The sequence below is a fragment of the Gavialis gangeticus genome, unplaced genomic scaffold (genome assembly GCF_001723915.1).
Source record: "Gavialis gangeticus isolate Ggan-Ray unplaced genomic scaffold, GavGan_comp1, whole genome shotgun sequence".
Lineage (NCBI taxonomy): Eukaryota > Metazoa > Chordata > Crocodylia > Gavialidae > Gavialis > Gavialis gangeticus.
Genome location: NW_017729025.1, coordinates 142,319,905 through 142,342,446, shown reverse-complemented (window position 1 = coordinate 142,342,446; position 22,542 = coordinate 142,319,905). Strand labels below are relative to the sequence as shown.

Here is a 22,542-nt window from a genome sequence, read left to right as displayed (position 1 = left end):
AGCCTGCCATCGGAGGTGGTTCAAGCACCTACATTGAACACCTTCAAGAGCAAATTGGATGCTTATCTTGCTGGGATCCTATGACCCCAGCTGACTTCCTGCCCTTTGGGTGTGGGGCTGGGCTCGATCTTCCGAGGTCCCTTCCAGCCCTAATGTCTATGAAATCTATGTACCCTGGAACAGTTTTCCTGCTTATCTCCTGATTTTGTTCTTAAATTAATGTCTGTTGCAGCACATTTTTTAAATATCAACCAGAGTATTTATTTTATCACTTTGCATCTACTTTTAAATATATACAAATGTACCTAGTTTATGTTGCATCCCTTGCATTTGGTTTTTCCTTTAAACTTTATTTTTTTCCTACTTTTTCATCATTTCTTGTCTTTTCCAGCTTGTTTTCCACTCAACATAATTTTGAATAACATGCAATCTTTGTTCTCTCATTCTCTTTCTTATGATGTATTGTGGTCCCTTCCTCCTGCTCCCAAGTCTCCAGTCACTTCTTCTTTCTCCTCTAGCTCTGTTATCCTCTCCTCCATCTCCTCTTCTCACTACTCTTCTTCTCCCACTAACAACTCACTGGGCACATCCACACGAGACACTTTACATAGAGCAGTTTACTGCGCAGTAAGTGGGCACATCTACATGCGCACAGGCTTATTGCACAGTAAACTGCTGTGATCACAAGTAATTTTGCTACCTGCAAATGAAAGTAGCCAATTTACTTGTGATTAGTTACTGTGCAGTAACACTCATATAGACACCTGACCAGAAGCAACTCTGCTCCCAGTCAGCCTTAGAGCAGGGGGCGAGAGATTGCTTCTGCCACCAGAGTCTGGGTGGGGACTATGTCCCCCTGCCCAGCAGCAGAGGACTGGGAGATCCTTATCTCCTCGGTTGCAGGGCCAGCACTGGGAAATCCATATCTCCTCATCCTTATAAGGATCTCCCACCGCTGGTCCCACAACTGCGGAGCTTGGGCTGGGAGATAAGGATCTTCCAACCCTTGATCTCCAATCATGAAGCAGGGGCTGGAAGCTTCCTGTTGGTGTGGGCTGGGGAGCTTGTCTCCTGCCCAGCTCCATGACTGCAGAGCTGGGCAGGGAACAGACTCTCCAGCCCTTGCCCTGAGATTGCAGAGCAGAAGCAGGGAACTGTCCTGGCCAATCAGGCAATCAAGGCATGGGGCTTGGAAAGAGCTGCAGGGGAGGGGCAATTCCCAGCCCCATGCCATGATCCACCTGTGGGGCAGCTAAGAGTTAGCACCTGGCTAGGCGGGGAATCCCCACCCAGCTGGGGGCTCATTGTTAGCTGCCCCACTGGCAGATCAGAGCAGGAGGCTGGGACCTGCCCCTCCCCTGAAGCTCCTTCCAAGTCCCCTGCCCCCGATCGGGGAGCTGGGGCCAGGAGCTCCCTACTGCTGGAGAAGAGGGACATTGTCCCAACCCTAGCAGCAGGCATCCTCCACCCCCCGGGGCAGGGAGCAATGTCCCAGCACCGGCCAGGAGACGGCTGTCTCCTAGCCCAGTGCTCCCTGCCAGCCACTGGGCTAACATCCAAGGGGAGTTTAGAGCTCCTCCCAGTGGCTGTAGGGGCCCATTACAGGGCCCCAGGAAGTGGGAGCAGTTTGCTGCCATTAGCAGCAAACCTGCTCCTGCTTCCCTGGACATGTAGACACCTTCCCAGAAGTGTTTACTCATAGTAGTTTACTTGCAAATAAACTGCTCCCAGACCTAATGCACATGTAGACACACCCACTCATACTCATCTTCTCAACCCATAATATCACATAGAAATTTTTTGCCTTTGGACACCCTTTAATTCTCAAAATCTGCTCCTAATATCTTTGGTCACAGCATCTGATGACATGAACTTGGGTTCACAAAAGCTTGTGCTCTATATATATCTTAATTAGTCTACAAAGGTGCATATCTACCCTACTTTCCTCTTTGGTATCAGTCATTTAGCACCATATCCTAGTTTTATCTGTGCCTGCAGAACAGAGATTAAAATAGTTTCACAGCATTGTCAAGTACAGTACGGGTAGAATCCTGTTTTGCTTTCCATATCCAAATGGCAGCTTGAAAACTGCCATTTTTTACATATATGCAGTTTGCGAACCTACTCCATGTGTAGTCTGGATCCTTAAATGCCCACAAAGTTACTGACCCTGCACAGTAGGCTGTTCTCTGGCCAGAAAGGTACTTGAACATAAGTCCCATAATTCTGTCCTGGCAAAAATGAGGCAGAGGGGACTCCCATGCTTTAACTGCAATAGCAGAGTGGTTAGGACATTCTCCCAGAAAGTGGAAGACTCAGCTTCTAGACTTCTACCTCACATAGAGGAAGTTTGAACCTGCATCTTTTGGCCTTCCCAGCCCATGACAGCAGTCAGAAAATGAAACCACAGTTTAAGCATTGTTGCATCACTTCTTCAGTCCTCCCCTTAAAGCTGAGCCACAGTGCTTTGCATTGGTTCCACTGAATAAAATGGATAAAGAGCAGGAGGGGAGTTGCTGTCCCACTAGAAGAGCCCAGGACCTGCTCTTTCCAGTGCAACCAACATCTACTTGAGCCACACATTCACTAGAATGAATGCTTGCTTTATTCTTCTTGCCTTTACATATCTCCCTCTCTTGGCTACCTAAAATTCAGCTTCAAAAGAAATGCTGGATAAAGCCTGACCTGTGATGTAGTAGACTGAGCACTGTGCTAAAAAGTGAGAGACGTGCTTCCTGGGTAACTGTCTAACTGCTCAGCTCACTTTCACACTCCTTTTCATCCTCCACTATGCTCAGCTGAGACTGAAGTTCAGAGACAGCTAAAAGCACCAGAAAGGGCAAGAGAACAGTGCTCCAGGATTCCCGACAACCTTTGAAAAGGAAACACTTATGTAACCCTCCCACCAACACTTTTAAGTTTTCCTGTTTTGAGACTCAAGAAATATGGTCACCCTAGTTATGTGAACCACATTCAGTAACCTGGCTTGATCCCTCTGAAATGGAATGATCTGTTCAGGGACTGAGAGACATGCCCCACTGTGGAAAGGATTTTCCATTCTGTATGGCAATCACAGAGGGAAAGAAGTAGAGTTTCTCCCTGTAAATCTGTTATGCTGGCAACATATTCAACTCTTCTCTCACACGCATTAGCTCCATGGGGCTCATGGGATATTTATATGACTATTTGGGGTGGACAGTATATCCATGTGCACAAACTTTTTATTTCTCCAAGCAGCTCTACACATTCACAGGGCAGACACTCTTCACAACAACTTGTGCACTAGACCACAAAACTTCAGGAGCAATTGGCCCAACACACCAACAATCTATTAATTGGTAAGGGGCTACTGCCATGTCATGCAAACCTACAGTCTAGCTTGCAGAGTACAAATAAGTGAAAAACGAAATCAGGCCTGATTATCAAGAAAACTAATTATCATAGAATCATAGAAAATTAGTGTTGGAAGGAACCTCAGGAGATCATCTAGCCCAACCCCAGCTCAAAGCTGCACCATCCCCAACTAGATCATCTCAGCTAAGGCTTTTTTCTAGTCAGGTCTTAAAAACCTACAAGGATGGAGAGTCCACCACCTCTCTGGGTAACCTGTTCCAGTGCTTTCCTACCCTCCTAGTGAGAACATTTTTCCTAATATCTAACCTAAACTTCCCTTGCTGCATAACTCCTAATGGCTATAGTGGAATTTTAGGTGGTTCAACACCTCCAAAAATAAGGAACATTATGCTTAAAATGTTTGGCTACAGTATCACTTTTGTCTTTAATTTTATTTCTATCTGAAGTTTAAAGTTTAAGTGACCAATACATAACTTCTGAGGAGAATGTAGCATTTATTAGTTAAAATAATCTTTGGGGAATGGAAGGGTGGTAAAGAGTCAGAGAAATTCTCTTTCAGCTTTATGTGCTGCTTCCTTTATTTCTAAATTCCATGGGAGTAAAATCATTGTATGCACATATCTTTTTTTTTTATTGTAAGCTACCCTGAGCCTCTTTGGGGCACAGGAACATCTAAAGCTAAAGCTAAAGCTAAGTAGTCGCAATTATAGTAGTAGTAATGGCCTGGACCAAAGCTCTGGATTCAAAGCAGGACTTTTATGCATATGAACCTTCTCCAGTCATAGGCACCTTTACAGGTTATTACTCGGAGTCTGAATAAATTGTATAGGTGTGTGATGGGACAAAGGTTTGCATACAAAAAGCACACAGATGATTCCAAATAGTTCCCTCAAGGACTCCCATTGAGGATAACCAGTAGAAATGGCTCATCATACATTCAGCAGAGAAGCAAAACCAAAATGGAATAAATTCTTTCCTGTTCCATAACTTATACACATGAGAGAGACATTGATCCCCCTTCCATATTATACCCAGACTTTCAGGGTTCGTCAGAAATCTTCTGACTGAAAATAGTTATCAACAAATTAAAATAGTGTAATCTGTTTTCCTCAAAACGTTAGAGTCTCATTTAAAAAAAAAAGCCAAACAACTTTTGCTCTTTTTTTTTTTTTTTTTTTTTTTTTTTTTTTTTTTTTTTTAAGATGGTCAAAGTTTTCTGCAGAAAAAAGTTTTGGAATATTTTTGTTTTCTTTATAATCTCGTATGCACTGATTCAGATTATTTTTCCACTCATACTATAATGTTTGAGTCCTGTCATCCACAAAATCTATTCAGGAATCTTTATGCAAAACTGAAATAAGAAAATTCCTAGGGCTAAAAGGAAATAGAAAGGAAAAAAAATCTTGCTTTTTCTCCATATCACCCTCACATTAGTGCATCTTCACTTTGCTACATGTCTATCTGAGATTTATTGCACCCTGCTCTGTATATCAGTCTCTCCATAACAATTATGACTTTCTCTGAAATAATTTGTATAGTATGTTACAAAACGTTAAATTTATGCTAAAGCTATTCGAAGGTAAAATAAGCTTTCCAATTATTGTCATTATCTTTCAACATCCTTCTTTAAATTTCAACTTATTTTTCCTCCCATTGTTTATAATGTCAAAAGACATTTCAGACCCTCTTTCTTACACCAGTTTTATACTAATATAATTCCATTAAATAAAATTAAATTATTTCTAATTTGTAGCAGCAAGAAAGATGTATCAGATTGTCAGTTCTCTGCTATATCAATGTATATTCTACTACAGCAAAAGCTTTATTATCTGGCACCCATGGGAAATGGGGGATGCCTGATAACCAAATATGCTGGTTACCTAAGAGGCCCGAACAGGCGTCTTTGCCTGTTTGGGCCGCCGCCTCTCCTGCCGTGTCTGGTGCTCTGCCACCCCTCCCAGTGTGCCGGGGGACAGAAAGGGGGGACCACATGCAGGCTGCTATGCCCCGGGCTGTGGGGGCTCGGCAAAACCAGAAGTGCCACGATGGGCACTTCCAGTTTCACTTTTACCTTACAAGCCAGCATGCTGGTTAATAGAGCATGCCAGTTTGTAAGGTGCCAGCTAATGTGGCCTTTACTGTATTATCAATTTAAACTGGAATGAACAAGCTAAATCATTTCCTCTGATTGATGAAAATTAGGTCAGAATTGGTTGAAAGAACACACTTTCAAACATAGTTCAAGAATAAAATTATAGTTCATAATATACTTAAGTACCTACCAACAAGTTTAAAAAGGGTAGAGAGTCTGAATTCTTCTGAATGATGGTACTTGAGAAGTTCAACTGCAGAAGCTGAAATGTGGATGAAGAATCCTGGCTTTGCAAATGACTCAAAGGCACTGTAACCTGGAAGCCAAGTGTCCTTGTGGATAGCAAATGTGGATCTATTGTGGAACTCTTCACTTTGTTCCCATTTGGAAAGAATCAGGGTATCATTAGGAGCCAAATGAAGGAAATAATTTGGTCTGTCAGCTGTTTCAAATGAAACTAAGTTGGGATCTGAAAAATACATATCATAATATTATTTGCTAGACTAGGTATGGTGGCACAGATTCATCTCTGAAGTAACATCACTCAAGTCACTACTACCCAATAGGAATGAAGATATGCCAGTTTAGAAAATATTTTAAATGTGCATTTTTATAAACACAAATACTGAAAAAGCCTCATTCACACTGGATTCCTCTATCTCCAAAACTGCCCTTTGGACAGAAAGTTATTCTTTGTACGATAGGGTACTTCAGGAGCATAACTGGGATGGTGAGCTAGGCATTAGCTCTAGGGGGTTATAGACTTAGAGGGGCTATAGCAGAGCAGCCCTTGGGGAGCCTGTCCAACTGCTGCTGCTGTAGAAGCAGCCCAGGTTTAGGGAGGATGCGCCACAGAAGTTGAAATGCCACCTGCACCAGAAGGTAAGGTACTCATTACTGTTTCCACCCTGCCCAGTCTTCAATGCTTGACACTGCAGCCCTGGGTCCCCACATTTCTAGCTACACTTCTAGTGTACTTGTCAATATGAAGGTGAAGAAGTCTAACTAATAAATATAATAGCTCTTCAGTACCTTTGTTAGGCATAATTTTAATCCAAAATTGAAAATAACATCTACCTAATTTTAGGAAGTTACACTTGCTCATTTGGAAGTTAGAGCTCAAAAGCTCAATTACTTTTATAAAAATAACATACTGAAGTGCATTCTGCATTCCACTTGCAGGGTCATGCTTTGGAGCTTCCAAGAATTCAGTTTTCTAGCCAAGCCCCAGAACAAATAATGTTAACAACAGATTTGGAAAATGTCTTTGTTCCAGTAAGGGCTCAGTTCTGGCAACCTTACCCAGGCCAATACCTTACCCCTAAAGCAGTCTCACTGACTTAAAGCAAATTACTTTGGTACCATTTGCTGAATAAGGTACCATTCAGTATATGGGTAGAAGAACTAGAGCATGTTACAGGCATCTGTTGCTCACAGTATTACTTCATTTTATTTTCCTGTAAACTGTGGTATTCTCTTTAAAGTAACCATAAAACTACTGTAAAATCAACTATCCCCTCAGGACAGGATACTATTTCTTTTAAAATACTGCATAGAGAACAAATAATCTCCATTAAACAGATGTTCTATCATGCTCTGTACCAAATTTCTGGAAGATCAACTTATTTTCCAAGCATGACAACATTTATTTGAACAATAGAATGGAGTGCAACAGTGTCTCTTCCCCTTACTAGCTGGAGCAGGTAGGCTTATAATGTATGTGACACCTCTTCTGTCTATACCAGTATCTTTATTACCAAAATCTCCTGATCTTCTTTCATCTCTTCTTTGACGCTAACAAAATATATTTATTTTTCTGGGATATGATATAATATCTGCTTTGAAATACTAAATATAAACTAAGGAGCAGCTACAGTCTATAGAGCTATAATAATGAGAAATGTACACTATAAGCATGATGATGCTGTACATAAGTATTTTATAGATATTATCAATTCATCCAGTTCCAGGTGACTAAGTTACAGGCTGCTAAATGATCTTCTGAATTGTGGAAGTTCTATTTGTGAGGAACCTCTCTTCCCAAATCATGAGTACAGGCAACCCCAGCTTAACGTGGTTTCTGTTTCACTATAGCACTCAGTGGAATTGGAGTTTCTGCAGGCGGGCAGGCAGGGAGAAGTGGGAGCAGCAGCAGTGAGTGGAAGATGAGTCAGTGGGCGGGCAAGCATGAGGGCCAAGGGTGGGACAGCAGAAGTGTGGGCCCAGGCTGGCATATGTTGCCAGAGCAGAGGAATTTGGGGGTGGGGGGTGGAGACAAGCAGCTGCAAAATAGGGGAGGACCGTGGGACCCAAGCTGGTGCCCGGGGCCAGGGCCGGCAGGGGCCCACACCCAGGGTGGGGGGCAGAAGCATGGGGCCTGCGCTGGTGTGTGGGGCCAGTGGAAGCCTGCCACCAGAGCAGGGTGGCAGGAGCACCGATGCCTGGGCTGGAGCAGGTGAGGAGGTGGGGAGAAGCAGTGGCAACAGAGGCAAGTAGTGCGGGGCCTGCGCTGGTGCCCAGGGCCAGGGCCGGCACCCAGAGTGGGGCATCAGGAGTGTGGGGCCCACACTGGTGCCCAGTGGCAGGGGCCGGTGCCCAGAGCGGGGCAGCATTAGTGCCAGTGCCCGGGCTGGCAAGTGAGGCCAGAGAGACCGGCAGGCTGGCAAGGGGGGTGAGGAGAGGCAGCTGTACTGAGAAGCAGCAAGGTCGGGCCAGGCATGAGCGTGGGACCTGTGCCAGTGCCCAGGGCCAGGACCAGCAGGGACCCAGAGTGGGGCAGCAGCAGCACAGGCCCGAGCTGGTACGTTGGGCTGGAGTAGTGGCAGGTGGGTGGGGAAAATGGGGAGAGGCAGTGGTGGGGCAGGCAGTAACTAATTAATTTCTACTTACATTAATTCTTATGGGGAAATGGGTTTCATTTAGCACAGTTCCACTTAATGCTCAGTTTTTTGGGAACCAATTAAGAGCGCTAAGTGGGGGTTGCCTGTATAGAGATGGTTAGCTGCATTAGTCTGAAGACTGGCAGAAGATAAAATAGGGAGGTACCTAAGAGACTTAACTGCTTCAGAGAGGAGTTTTGAAAGGACTAAGCCTCTACATTGTTACCGTGGCTGGGCAAGGCCAGGGTGACAATGTAGACAAAAGGGGAAAATTTTGGTTTCCTATATGTGGTTTGGGGTCATTTTGTGCTTCTGAAAGAATCAGTAGTTACAGTCCTGCCATTTTCTCAGTCTATTTACATGGCCCATATTTTCACTCCACAAAGACAGTGGTTAGGGAGCACTGCTTCATTGTAGGCAACACATGCAGAAGCTCTGTCTTCAGGCTGTCTAGGGATCTGATGCACAAGGTCAGAAATTTATGGTGAGTTAATGTGCAGAAAGTACTTATGACGCTCACGTTCTTATAAGTTAGCTAAGGAAATATGGTCTATTTGAAACTATTATAAGGCAGGTACATAACTGATTGGATAATCCAACTCAAACAGTTGTCATCAATGGCTTAATGTAAAACTGGGAGAAATTATCACATAGGGTTTCCATCATTTGCTCTGAATTAAACACGACAAATGAAGTGCCGTAAGGACAAGTACAAAGTGGTACAATTACAAAAGACTCAAACACAGAACTATATAATGAAGAATCATCATGCAGGCTACAGTACTGGAGAAAAGGACCTAGAGTGATAGTGCATCACAAATTTATATAAAAGTCAACAATGTGATATCACTACAAAGACTGCAAATAGCAGTCCTGGAAAGAGGGGAGTTTTTCACTCTGTTCAACATGGATCAAAACTTATTTGGAGTACAGAGTCCAATTTTGAACACCACACTTTACGAAAAAGGTAGACAAACTGGAAAAATGGCATGAGGAAAAACTGGAACAACTGGTGTTATCTAGTCTAGAAAAGAGAAAATCCACAGGATTTGTTAGCAGCCTTCAAATACTTTTGCTGTTATAAAAAGTAAGGTGATCAATTTTTCTCTGAGTTCAAAGGGAATGGGACAAGAAACTCAAACTAAAACAAGATAAATGCTGATTAGATATTAAGAACTAAGTTAGAAGGACGTTTAAGCGCTTGAAACCATGAACTGTGGAAGTTATAAAATCTTTGCCACTGGAAGTTGTAAACAGCTGGTTAGACAAAAATTTGTCAGGCATGGTTAAACAAAGATGTTTCTACTAGGGCTGTGCGAAGCTTCAGTCCCTAATCTGATTCAGCAGAGAGTCAACCCAATTCTACAGCTGAATCTCTGAATCCAAATCAAATCAGAGGACCCTTTAATCTCTCCATATTCAATCAGAACTCTCCGAATCGATTCAGAGAGACTCGGAAAGATTCAGCAATTCAGCTAGAGACATAGCTTTAAGTGTTTTTTCTGCATACCTCAAGGTACCAGGTGGCTCATGAATGCTGCAATAAAGCGTCCCACAGGAGCATGAGGTGCTGCCCAGCGCGCTCGGCAGCAGACCCAGAAGTGAACCAGAAGCACTTCCAGTACGCTTCCAGATCCGCTGGGGAGCGTACTGGGGGACCCCCCTGCACCCTCCCCGGCTCTGCGACTGGTGTCTCCTGGGTCTGGGGAGATATCTAGGGTCCCCCTGCAGCCAATCATCAAGTCAGGAGGGCTCAGGGGGGGCCCCTAGCAGATCCGGAAGTGAACCGGAAGTACTTCCAGGTTTGCTGCCAAACAAGCGGGGCGATCCCCATGCTCCTGCAGGATGCTCCATCCACCCCACCATCATGGGCCGTGCCTGGTATCTCAAGGTATGTAGAAAAAACATTTAAAGCTGTGTCTATGGCCAAATCGCTGATTCTCCGAATAAGCATCAAATCTTCAGATCTGGATTTGGCCGAATTGAATTGGGGACAGTGATCTAAATCAATTAATTGAAATCCAAATTGAATATGGCCCATTTCGCACACTCCTAATATTTAGTAACTGCTGAGAGCTGTAAAAAAGATGGTTATGACCCAATTCTATGCTCAGACACAGACTTACATCCAAGGATTGAATCTGTTCTGCATTTTCAAAACACACTTCACTTTTGTTAAGCTTCTCACTTATTTTTCATGTTACAGCAAATTTACCATGTGCCTTAGGTTTATATAATCCTGAAGTCAGCATAAAGCTCATTGCATCTCCAGGAACAAAATCTTCTGCTCTCATTGGGAAAACATAACCACCAATCAGTTTGGCTGCCATTGTAATTTCTTCATCCAAGTAGCTGACCAGTTTGTAGGGACCCTTCCCCAGAGCTGACAAAAAGAGAAGCCACAATTACCTTTTATACTGAGTATCATGACTAGTTACTCTCTCACATATTGTTATGGTCAATAACATAGGGACAAATTAAACAACAGTTTCAGACTACAAAATAAATCCAGGCTCCATTTGCTTAACTACAATGGGTGTGTGTCGCAGAGCACTTAGGTGCCCTGCTCCTATAAAGAGTGGAAACTGCTAGGGAAAGAGCCCTAGCAGTGAGTGAGGAGCCCCAGCTGCTGGTTACCAGGGCAACCAGAGGGAGCTAGCAGCCCACACCTGCTGGAGGTCTGCTGACTGGAAGGAGGCAGGGCCTGGCCCACATATAAACCCCAGGGCTGAGACCAGGAGATCAGTTCACAGCCAACAGCTAAGGGGAAAGGAGCTCTCCCAGAGCAAGCAAAGAGGAGAGGCCTGTCTTCATGAGCAGCTTCAGATACTGTTAAGGGACAGAGCATTCCCTGGCAGGGTATGTCTGAGGATATAGCTGAGCAGCTTGAGTTTATGTTACAGCCCAGGGGCCTGTGTTTTGTTTATTGTTGTATAAAACACCGGTGGCTTGGGTGAGGCTATTGGGGGATGGAGGAGGCCTCACAGGGGACCCACGGCAGTGTGGGGACCCCGGGCACCAGAGAGGGCGCAGTGCGAGACAGGGCCACAGAGAGCCCAGGGAGGACAAGGGGGCCAAATTGTAACAAGGCCCAGATCAAACAACGTCAGTTTCATCTGCAAGGCTTGGGGCATGGTAAAGGGGGGGTTGGAGCCACACATAGCCCATAAAGCTACGGTGCCCCAAAACACCCTTTGTAGAACAGGACCCACAAGGGGTCCAAGAGCCCCCAGGGTCAGAGAGTACAGCAAGACCGTATCCAAGATGACATAAAGGCAGCCTCCCTATTACATATTTTATCATCAAAGACATAGTGGGCAAGAATCGAGGGTGCCCTTTGGGCCAACTTGGCACGGGAAGGAGGCCTTGGGGAGATCACGGCCCTCCTACAGGATCCCGTGCCATGACTGTGTGCCTTAAAGAAAAATGCTCCAAATCTCAATGTAATAGCTGTGATTAAAACTGCATAATTCTGAGTGCAATGCAAAGCCCAATATTACAGCCTATCCTAAAGAAAAAGACTTTAACATGGGTTCAGTAACCAGATTTAAAAGGTATTTTGAACATTGAAATTTTCACCTCAAATTGACTTAGACACTAATATTTAAACACCACACATCTTGATAGAAAGCTCCCTCTTGAGGTTACCCAACAAAATACACATGGGAGACTAGATCATTTAACAATCAAGTATCAATTTTAAAGTATAAGAATGCCCTAGGCAATTATCAGGTAAAATATGGTATTTATTTCTTAATGAAAAGCCATTTATACCTGACCCAGACATTTATAAAAACTGCAAATTAGTTATGCATTATTGAAGCAAACTTTGGTTCAGTATAAAGTATATTCCAAGATAAGTGAATATTGGAAAAGCAAGGCATGCTTGCAATATAGTAACATGAACTTTAAAAATATAAAGTAATTGCAACTTTCTTCTCTTATCAGGAATCTGAATCCAAAGTTGCTTCTTTTATTCAAAATTATAACAGTTAATACAGAGTAACAATACATTTCTTGATGTCTTGCCAACCCTTAGATGACTTACCTTTATTAAAATATTCACAGTCATAAGCTAAAAAATATAAATGAAAAAACATACTTAGATATTTAGCAAATCTGAAATTTAAACAAGTTTTCATTTAACCTACTTAATGAAGGTAAAGACAAAATCAATCCAAAACAAAAGGCCAACAGTTAGATTGTGCACAGACTTTTTATTTATTTTCAAACAAATTAGCAAAATATTTTAGCAAAATGCAGTAACCTCTGAACTCTACTTAGCACACAGCTATTGCAAACACATAAAATTGTCTATTTGTGACCTCTAGTGGTCCACACTGAGCTTGGCAATCTTCCTTGATGACATTAAAATAGTAGCATATCATTTATAACATATAATGTCAGAAGTTATGCACAGCTTTCTTAATATATCACTTCAGGCAAGGTACTCAGTTTCTCTGTGCTTTCATTCTCCATCTCCAAAATAGGAATAATTCTTCCTCTTATCATTTGTCCACCTTTCCCTATCAGCTCTACAAGACATGGGGTGTCCCAAACTATGCATTTAAACTAGGTATTGTATGATAAGGCCTTTATCTCAGGCCTTATATAGACATGAAAACATGTTACCATGAAATAAAAGGGAGCAGGGATTTGCCATATCAGCTGCTCCACAGTAACTTTCCATGTGCATGCACTTAACCTGTAGTAAAAAAGTTAATCTATACCAGCTAACTTCCCAATTAAAGTGCTAAATTACCATGGGTTAGCTTTTACCTGCCACGGGTTAACAGCATGCACACAAGAAATTACTACAGAGCAACTGATGTGTGGTAATTCCCTGTCCCCTTTTTCCCATACTTTCAGTATGAGCCTCCTGGCCCTACTGTGAAGCTAATGACTAATAGTAAAGCACTATTTTTACGTTCTGATTTGTACTTCCTTAAAACACTCTAATCCTTCACTTCCTCTACGTTGTCTTGAACAAAGAAGATAAAGAACTGTTTTCTAAGTCATATAAGATTTTAAAGCTCCTGGAACAAAGAGACAAGATTTGCTCTATGAATTACTGGGCACATTCTCTATTCTGTTGAACCTAAAATCATAGTATTTGGAATAGGAGTATGCTACAATCACATTCTGCCAAAGTGGTTTTTTGTCAGCAGTTTGAGTGGGGCTCTACATACCCCGTACAAGGAACTCCACACTTCCATTCACACCATGGGAAAGGAAGAAAATGTGGATGTGTTACCTACAAATATGGAAATGACAAGTGGCTCAACATACAGTGCAAATCCATATGGACCAAACAGTGGGCTATGTGGACTATTTTCTCTAGATACCCAGGAACAGCTGGAGCTGGGAGTTCCATCCAACAGATCCCTTCCCTGAAGAGTAAAATGTACAAGGGCTATGCTCAGCTGACTCCAATTTGGTTATTTTTTCAAGATTAGATCTGATATACGGATGGTCAATGGCTGGGTAGGTAGCACTTACGGCACACTCTGGGGGATCTCCAGTCTACTGTGACTCCATGCTGACAGCACTGATGTGCGTATGCCGATACACTCGTACAGAAACATTCACAATCACCTCCTTGGTTACAGCCACATGTGTCTGTTAAGCAGTTTGAATAAAACCAGGTGACATCAACCTGAAAAGATAAATCTTATTGTAAAATAATTCAGATAGATTCTGACAACAGTAATTTCAATGCAAATCTGTAAGTACTTGACAATTTACCATGTAAGATTTTAAAAGCTTATGAGGACTATTATTTTACATCAAGGGCCCACCAAGGCCTACCAATCCATCAGGAAACTTGTGGTTAAGGCACACCATTGTCTGTAGCCAATACCATTGAAGGGAACAGTTCCCAAGTCCAAATGACCAGGTACCCATATGCAGTTAATGTGAACTGGGGGTAGCCTTTCATGGGTCCACAGAAGAGACTGATCTCACAACTTCAGAGACAGAAAGACACCTTAACCACTCTACCAATTACACTCCCATTACTTTATGTATTTGTATAAAATGAAAAGCAAACTATTTCATCATCATAATCAGAAGAGACCTGTCCAGTTTTAAGCATTATAATTAAAGTATATTATATATAAGAATCCATTTAGTAAGACCTCTGTGTAATAGTCATCTATCTCCTACTACATGTTGTCTTGAAGTAGGAGATAGAACAATGGTTGTCATGTTTAAATTGTAGTAAGTTAAAAATATTAAAGACTAAGAAATTAAACTAAATTATAAATTAACTGTAGATAAATAAACCTAACAAGTTTGTTAATAACCATTAACTGCACAAGTCATTTAATAAATAATAAAGCATATGGTAAAACTACTGATAAACCTTGATTTCTCAGTGTTTAAAAAAATTCATATAAATGATGCTGTGATTGTCATGAAGCCTGGTGGTATGCAATCAATTTTAAAAGAAAAATAAACAATTAGCAGTGGTTTTTTTAACTGAATTATTACAATGGACTCTACATAGTTGGTTCAATAAAAGATATCACCCTAAGAAATTCTTGCCCCTCTATATAGGCCTACACTTGAAGGATACTCAGGAGCTAATAAAGATTACAACTACTTGTTTACCTAGTGGGCAAATTACAGGGAGAAAATTGCAACATTTGTTCCCAAGTAAAATTATGTTATGATCTTTATTTGGAGCCTACCTACTTTCCATGTCTTCCCCCCATCTAACACCTTGACAGCTAAGATAAACCGGGGGTCTTTAAGCAAGCCCCTGGTCACATGTAGTCCCTTGACTTGAATACTCCAGGACATCTTGGGGTTTTTCAGTGTTCAAACTTCGTCTCAAAATAACTCCTCCTATTTCTCTAACCCAGCCTGCATCTGTCGACTTTCAGAACCAGATATATGGCTTATTTATATTCTCAGGTATTACTTGAGTGAAAGAATCTACTTAACTTATTCTGGGAGAAAAGTCTTCAGTGTTGACACTGTCAGGATATGCTGTATTTGTTTAAATAGGCTAAAAAATGTGCAAGATAGGTGAATATTACTATTTCCCTGTATAAAACAATCCAGCAAGTAGGTAATGTTGATGTACAAGTACCCAGTGGATGGATGAGAAAGAAAGATAGATTTGGCCCTCTCTTCAATTCATCTGTATTAATAGGAACAACTGCAGTGCTCTGTGTAAAAATAGAACAATTGATCCCTAAAGCATGGCTAATTAATGGAACAAGTTCAGATGAATTGGAGACTGACTATGAGCACATGTGAGCCTTATGTAAGATCCAACTAACTGCTGATGTTTAAGAATATGGAAAGATATGGGCTAAGCTTTCTCTCTCATTCTAATCTGTTATGACACAGGAATGGCAGATAAATTGGTGTAGGTTGAAAAATAAAGTTTCTTTTTAATCATGAAGACATAACTGTATATCATTTTATTTGTCATCACTACTCACCACTGGATGGCAAGCTTCAAACGTTTCGCTTAACAGTATCCCACATTCCTTCTTGGCAAATGGCTCTCTAAGTGGATTCAGACTACATGGATTACGAATGTCAGAGCTGTCAACACACTGAACCAGAAAGGAAAATCATCACCTATTCCAAAGCATGCTTCAGAATCGCTGTAATATTTGAACTTTCAAAAACACAATGTCAAAAAAAATCAAGTTGAAATAAAATATATGTATATTTGAAAAATAAAAAGCAATATGGGAAAACATTTTACTTTTCTGGATAAAAAGTGGAAAAGCTAAGTCACTGATATTATATGTAGATGTTGCTGGGTTTAATTCTTAATCCTTATTAATTGCATAAATCATAAAGAGTACTCACATGATTTAGAGGGCCAGACCCTCATTCTTTAACTGCTACTAAAAGCAGAGGACTGAGAGATCACCACCAAATAGATAGCAATAAACAGTTCAATTTTTAATTTTTCAGCACATGTAAAGAATATTTTCCCTCTTATTGCATTTTCATGGTTGGATATTTTCCAGTTGTAAACAATAAGTTGCACTGATGATGTAAAGCCAGCTCTTCCCTGTTCTGCCAGAAAACATCATTCCCACTGTCAATATTCTTTACAGCACTGAAAATTCAGTTTTAAAAAAATGTTTTTTTCCCTCTTGAATTAAAGACTGCCAGCCTGAATAAACTCTGGGTTAATTATTCACTTAAGTCATCCAGACATGAATTAGGTGACTTATACTGAATTTTCCTGTTTTCTGTAGTTAAAGCTTTTACTTTAAGGCAGGGGCCAGTGACCTTTACAAGCCATGGGTCAGAACAACTCAGCTCCATTCCAGCACAGGCTGGATGGTTTTAGCATTGTATTAGTGGAGGGGGACTTTCCCCATGCCCATGCTCAAGTCAGGCAGCTGGGAGCTGTACCATGCCACCAATACTTCTTCCAGCTTGCTCCCTCCCAACACCCCCTGCCCCCCAGCTTCCCAGCTGGGGCACAGGCACAGCTTCTAGCAGTGGGGAGCTGTGCCAGTACCTACAAACTTCATTCATGCTGTTGCTACCTCCCCCTTATCCACCCTGGCTGCAGTGTAGCCACAGCTGAAATTTGTCCAGCCCCACGGCAGCTCCCCATCAGCTTGAAACTGCACCTCTCCACAGCTAAGAGAGGCGGGGGAGAAGCGGTGGCATTGCAAACACAGTTTATGAATGCTTGGTCCTGGCACAGCTTCTTACGTGGAAGCTGTGTCCACACTGCAGCCGAGGAGTAGTAGGATGAGGAGGCAGTGGCAGCACAGGTGCAGCTCCTGTCAGCGTGGTCTCACCATAGGTGCAGGAAAAGCCCTCCCCCCCCCCGCTAACATGACCCACCCCCACTGGACTGGAGCCAGGAGGGTGGGGAACAGTGGCACTAGCATGAGAGCAGCTGGAAGCTGCCCAGCCCTGGCACAACTCTTTGCTGCCCAGCCCCAGTGCTGGTGCAAGGAGAGGCAAAGCTCTTCAGCTTCATGAGCTGGATCCAGTGGCCATATATTATCAGCCCCTACTTTAAAAAAATGTCTCAATGGACTTCTGAAAACAACCTTAGGAGCTTCATCATGGTTCATCATCTTAAGCTAAAGATGCAACATTAAATCATGCAAGCAAAATATTTATATATCTACTGTGTCTGAAAATTGAAAATAAATGAAATTTTGATTTACAGATTTCCTAGTGAAGAGACAGACATGTACAAGAGAGTTGTGCAAGTTTTTATTACTCTTTGAACAGTATGTTGATTTTCACATAAAACTGCAGTATATATAAAGCATAAGCAGAAAAGCACACATTGATTTTCTATGCAACAGTGATGTAACATCTGTTACAAAAGGTGGCCTATTTATTTTTCTTCTATTATTATTATTGCAGTGTAGAGGTATTATAACTACATGATCTGTAGATATTGTAAGAACTACCTGTAGCTAATCTGATTTTCAGAGCATGGGATCACTGGGTGCAAAAGTGATAAACTGTATAGTGTAATCAAGCAAGGAGATACTAAGAAATACATTTTTATTATTACTTACCTCTACAGCTGCCCAACTACTTCCAAACTCTTGTGCATTTGTTAAGTCAAAATTCTCTGGAGTCCTCATTTCATTCACTGTTTTCAAGTCAAAATTTCCACATAATCCAGTCAGTTCACCCTAAAAAGATATATAATATACATTAAAATTATATATATATTTGCTGTGGAACTACTGGCCACACCTATTATTAAAATTGCTTTGAATTATAAAACCCTGTTTTCCATGGTTGGTAGCTTTCCCAAACTTTTATGTTAGCCTGAAATTTTCCGTGTCTCAGACAATTTTTTTCCTCAGATTTCAGCCAAAATGGTAACACTATTTCTGAGAACAAGACTAGGAGAAAATGGTTTGGCATTTAAGATAAAAATTATGGTTATCTCTGGAGCAGGGACTTGAAACTTGACAGTGTGTGTCCTTTATATCAGAGATGAGCTTTTTGCTTTTCTGATGAAATACAGAAAATCTGCCTTTGAAAATCTGCAGTTCAAGTTGTTCAGTAGACTTCTTAGATGTTAGTGGCTAAATTTCCTAAACAATCTATTTGCATTTTGTACGTTCCAGTCTCAGAATAAGTCCTGCAACTGAAGTTTCTAAGCTGCTGTGACTGGTCAGGGTCTAAAGACTGGACCCAGGAGAAGGGAAACTATTGGTCCTGTACTCTCAGGCTAGGAACAGACATTACACATAAACCAGTTTAAGTGATCAGAAACTGGTTTAAACCTGTAACACAACAGATGTTTAGTGCACATAAACCAGTCTGAGAATAGCTGAAACTGGTTTGAGATAAACTTGGTTTAATCAGAGTTAACTGATTTGGCTTAAACCGGTTTAGGCAATGTCTGTCCCAGACCCCTTGCTGGTTAAAACAGACACTCCCAGCATCACAACATACTCTCTGGACTGGGCAGTGCTCTCTGCTCCAAATCAGGGCTGGCCCCTCCCTCTGCATCTGTCTGCCTTCTCCGTGCTAAACAGCTATTATTCCCCCCCCCCACCCCTCTGCCTTAGCAGACACCTCTGGATTAGCTAGCAGACCACATGCTGGCTATAGTTCATTCTGTGGGAGAGACAAAGGTAGACAAACTTTGTGGAGCTAATCAACAGGTACTTTAATGTTCTTCCTTGGAAACATTTTAGAAGAGCTGTTTGCTCCCCTCCCTCCCCCTCACCACTCTCTGCTAAACACAAATTCCCCTCTCCCCTCTGCCTTTGCTGAGGAGTCTGTATATTAACACTGAGATAAGGGTGATAAACAGTGTTATGAGCTGCCCCCTCCCCTCCAGCTTGCTTGCCTGTCAGTTTGCTGCAGACAGTATACAGAAGCAGGGAAGGAGAGTGAAAATTTCTGTATCGCCAACAGATGCATGCACTGCACCCCCCACTGCCTTGCCTCAGAGTGCTAGACCAGGGCTACAGGCTGGCAACATCCCTACCCCTTGAGCAGAGAGTGGGGAAAAGAGTGAGACTGCAGGCAGGGTGAGGGTTCACACCCTTCCCTAATCAGAGCCCTTCTGGGGCCTGGCCATGCCCCCCTCAGTTTAGCTCTGTGGAAGGGCAGGGAGAGCTGCTCTAGCATCCCCACCCCCACCCCCACCCCCGACTTCCAGCCTGAAGCACTGCAGGCATGTACCTGAATTTCCTCAGTCCAGAGGGATTGTCTGTGTAGTTGGAAAGAAGTTTAGCCTAGCTTGGTTAAACTAACATGCAAAGGTTGAATCAATTCAGGCTCAGGCTTTTTGAATGTCTGTCCCTAGCCTCAGTGACTTCACTTTGGGCATAAGCATCACAGAGGAGGAAGCTGCCCGATTCAAATGCAAAAGAGACCAGAGCTATGTATGCAAAGAAGGCTGGGGGAAGAGACTGATGCAAGGTGCCCTGGTCCCAAGGAGGGGGGAGACTTGGCACCCGAAGCTGGCAGGTAATGACTGGAAAAACAGGAATGGGTGATGGGGGAGGCTGACGAGATAAGCAAGCAGACTAGGACTGAGATGCATGATAGGGATTGTAACTGGCTGGACAAGGAACCTACACTGGGAGTTAGGGAAGGATGCAGCTAGCAAGAAAGGGTATGCTGATACTGGAGAAGCTGGGGATGGGGAACACCTGGTACGGGCTGGGCAAGAAAACTAGAACAAGGAACCAGTGAGGAGGGAAGGGATTTAAGGTTGCAGTTCACTTTTTTCAGTATGTATTGTGACACAGTCCTTAAATATATGTACACCATTGTTTTCTACCTGACACCTGCTATACTTTGCATAGAATGGCCTTGTTTTGGTTCAATTAGGGTTGTTCAGTGGAGGTGCTATCTATAGGATACTTGCTTCATCTGTTACAAAAGCTGGAAAGTGTATCATAACTGAGGTATACTTTCCTGGGAATAAAGCTGCCCCAGTGAGCTAGATGCTATCTGTACCATTTGTAGAAGTGCCAAACATGCATAGCTGCAATTGAAGGTAATGGGAGCTGTGCTGAGAATATAAGAAGTGCAACATAAGGCTACATTGTCTAAAATAGTCAGGGCAAAGATGTTTCATGCACAGAGCTCTGTGCAATAAAGGTACTCCATTTAGATTGCAAAAACTTGGATCTTTATTAGTAGAGTTCTGCACTCGGTGCTGGTGCTTGCAGACATGAGGGCTAGGGACAGACATTAACACATAAAGCAGTTTAAGTGATCAGAAACTAGTTTAAACCTGTAACAGAACAGACATTCAGTGCACATAAAGCAGTTGAAAATGGCTGAAACCTGTCTGAGATAAACCAGGTTCAATGGAGTATCAGACTTAACTGATTTGACTCAAACCGGTTTATGCAATGTTTGTCCCAGACCCCTTGCTGTTTTAAGATAAGCCAGACACCCCCAGCATCCCAGCATGCTCTCTGGGCTGGGCACAGCTTTCTGCTCCACAGCAGGGCTGACCCTTCCCCTCTGCTGCCTGGCCGGAGCTCCAGCAGAGATTTGCAGTCACAGCAAGGTCTGCTGGCTTCCTTGTGCCTCCCCCCCAACCCCACTACTTAAGCAGAGATCCCTTCCCCCTCTCTCCCACAGCATGAACCGTAGCCAGCATGTGGTATGCTAGCTAATGCTGTGTAAGGCATACAAGACAGTGTCCACTTAGGGCTTTTTGGAACTAATCAACAACTCCATTGGTAATGTCCTTGCATTCCTTCCTTTGGAAAAGGGTATTTAAGAAGAGGTTGAACTAACGAGCGAGGCTTTGTTTTCTGATGGGGTGCTAAATACTGATAACATAACTGATAAATGCTCTGTTATCAAGGGGAGGGACCCCTCCCTAATCACAGCATTCTGCTGGGGCCTGGCCACACCCCCCTTTGCTCAGCTCTGTGGAAGGAAGGGGAGGGCTGCTCTAGTGACCCCCAGCTTCTAGCCTGAGCCACTGCAGGCATGTGCCAGCATTTTTTCAGTGCAGACGGGAAGTCTGTGCAGTTACAGAGTGATTTAACCTAGCCAGGTTAGACTAACCTGCAAAGATTGAATCAATTCAGGCTCAGGCCTTCTGAATGTCTGTCCCTAGCTGAGGTGTAGTGTTTGGTCAGAGCTATTGTGGAATTCTCCATGAATACTGAGATTCCTGGTGTCATTGTCCAAATCATTCCCATTACAACTTGTGTTCCAAAGAAAATTAAAAGTCAATATTCTAAATTGATGGACATTTCTGGCCTCATTCTCTGCTTCTGAGTTCCTCATCTATAAAATGTCCTTACAATATTACCTCCTCACCTCACAGGGTTGTGATAACAGCCTCTCAACAGCAATGAAGTACTCAGGTATAAGAATGATAAGAGCTATAAAAGTCCATGAACATATTAATAATTCTCATTTCTATACAGCATTTCAATACAGGCATGTGCTATATCACTGACTAATGAGGAATGAACAAAATATTGAATAAGCACTCATTCAGTGAGCACCACCCATCTTTGGAACTGATTGAGGCAGGGGCCTTATGTAAGAATTAGCATGTGAACCTGTAATTCAAGACTTTATTATAATACTTACAGTCTAAACTAAGGCTTCATAGAAAATGTGGTTCTCACATTACCAACTTTTACATGTTTGAATTTTATACTTAGTAATGTTCTTTTAACAGTTTGTATGTGCATCACACGTGTATCCCTTTATTATCCTTATTGCAACAGCACCCAGGATGTGCAAGAAAAAATTATTTCCTTCCTAAAAAACAAGAGGACTAGATCTATAGTTCATGCCAACTGGTACAGCTGCACTAACTTCTAATTTCTGACAGTAGAGACTGTGGTCCATATAAACTAAATGGCTTTTCCTTAATTTATTATTTCACACAAATTCAGTAATAAGACAGTAAAGGTCAGTAAATGTCAGAGAATTAGTACAATTAACTTAAGCAGTAAATGTGTTGTGGGAATGTTGGTTTTCTTTTTTCTAGGTCCACTAGACTCTGAACCAGGATAGGAGTTTTTCATAGATTCATAGATTAAGGGTCGGAAGGGACCTAGTAGATCTTCTAGCCCGACCCCCCGCCAGGGCAGGAGAACAACAAAAAACCCCAAAAAGAGAAACGGGACTCAAACGAGTCCAGCCAGGTAGGCATCCAGCCTCTTCTTAAAGACCCCCAGGGTAGGGGCCAGCACCACTTCCCTTGGAAGTTGGTTCCAGCTCCTAGCCGCCCTAACCGTGAAGTAG

General features: G+C 42.5%; 1 protein-coding gene across 1 annotated transcript in view; it reads right to left on the bottom strand.

The window, feature by feature from the left end:
- Positions 1-22,542, bottom strand: part of OTOG (otogelin) — a 252,596-nt gene that overhangs the window by 86,988 nt on the left and 143,066 nt on the right. The window contains exons 27-32 of the mRNA XM_019519978.1: positions 17,856-17,975; positions 15,780-15,896; positions 13,825-13,981; positions 12,374-12,400; positions 10,541-10,708; positions 5,637-5,915 (exon numbers count right to left, since the gene is read on the bottom strand). Of these exons, the coding sequence (XP_019375523.1) occupies positions 5,637-5,915; positions 10,541-10,708; positions 12,374-12,400; positions 13,825-13,981; positions 15,780-15,896; positions 17,856-17,975 (868 nt within the window). The remainder of the gene's footprint in view (positions 1-5,636; positions 5,916-10,540; positions 10,709-12,373; positions 12,401-13,824; positions 13,982-15,779; positions 15,897-17,855; positions 17,976-22,542) is intronic.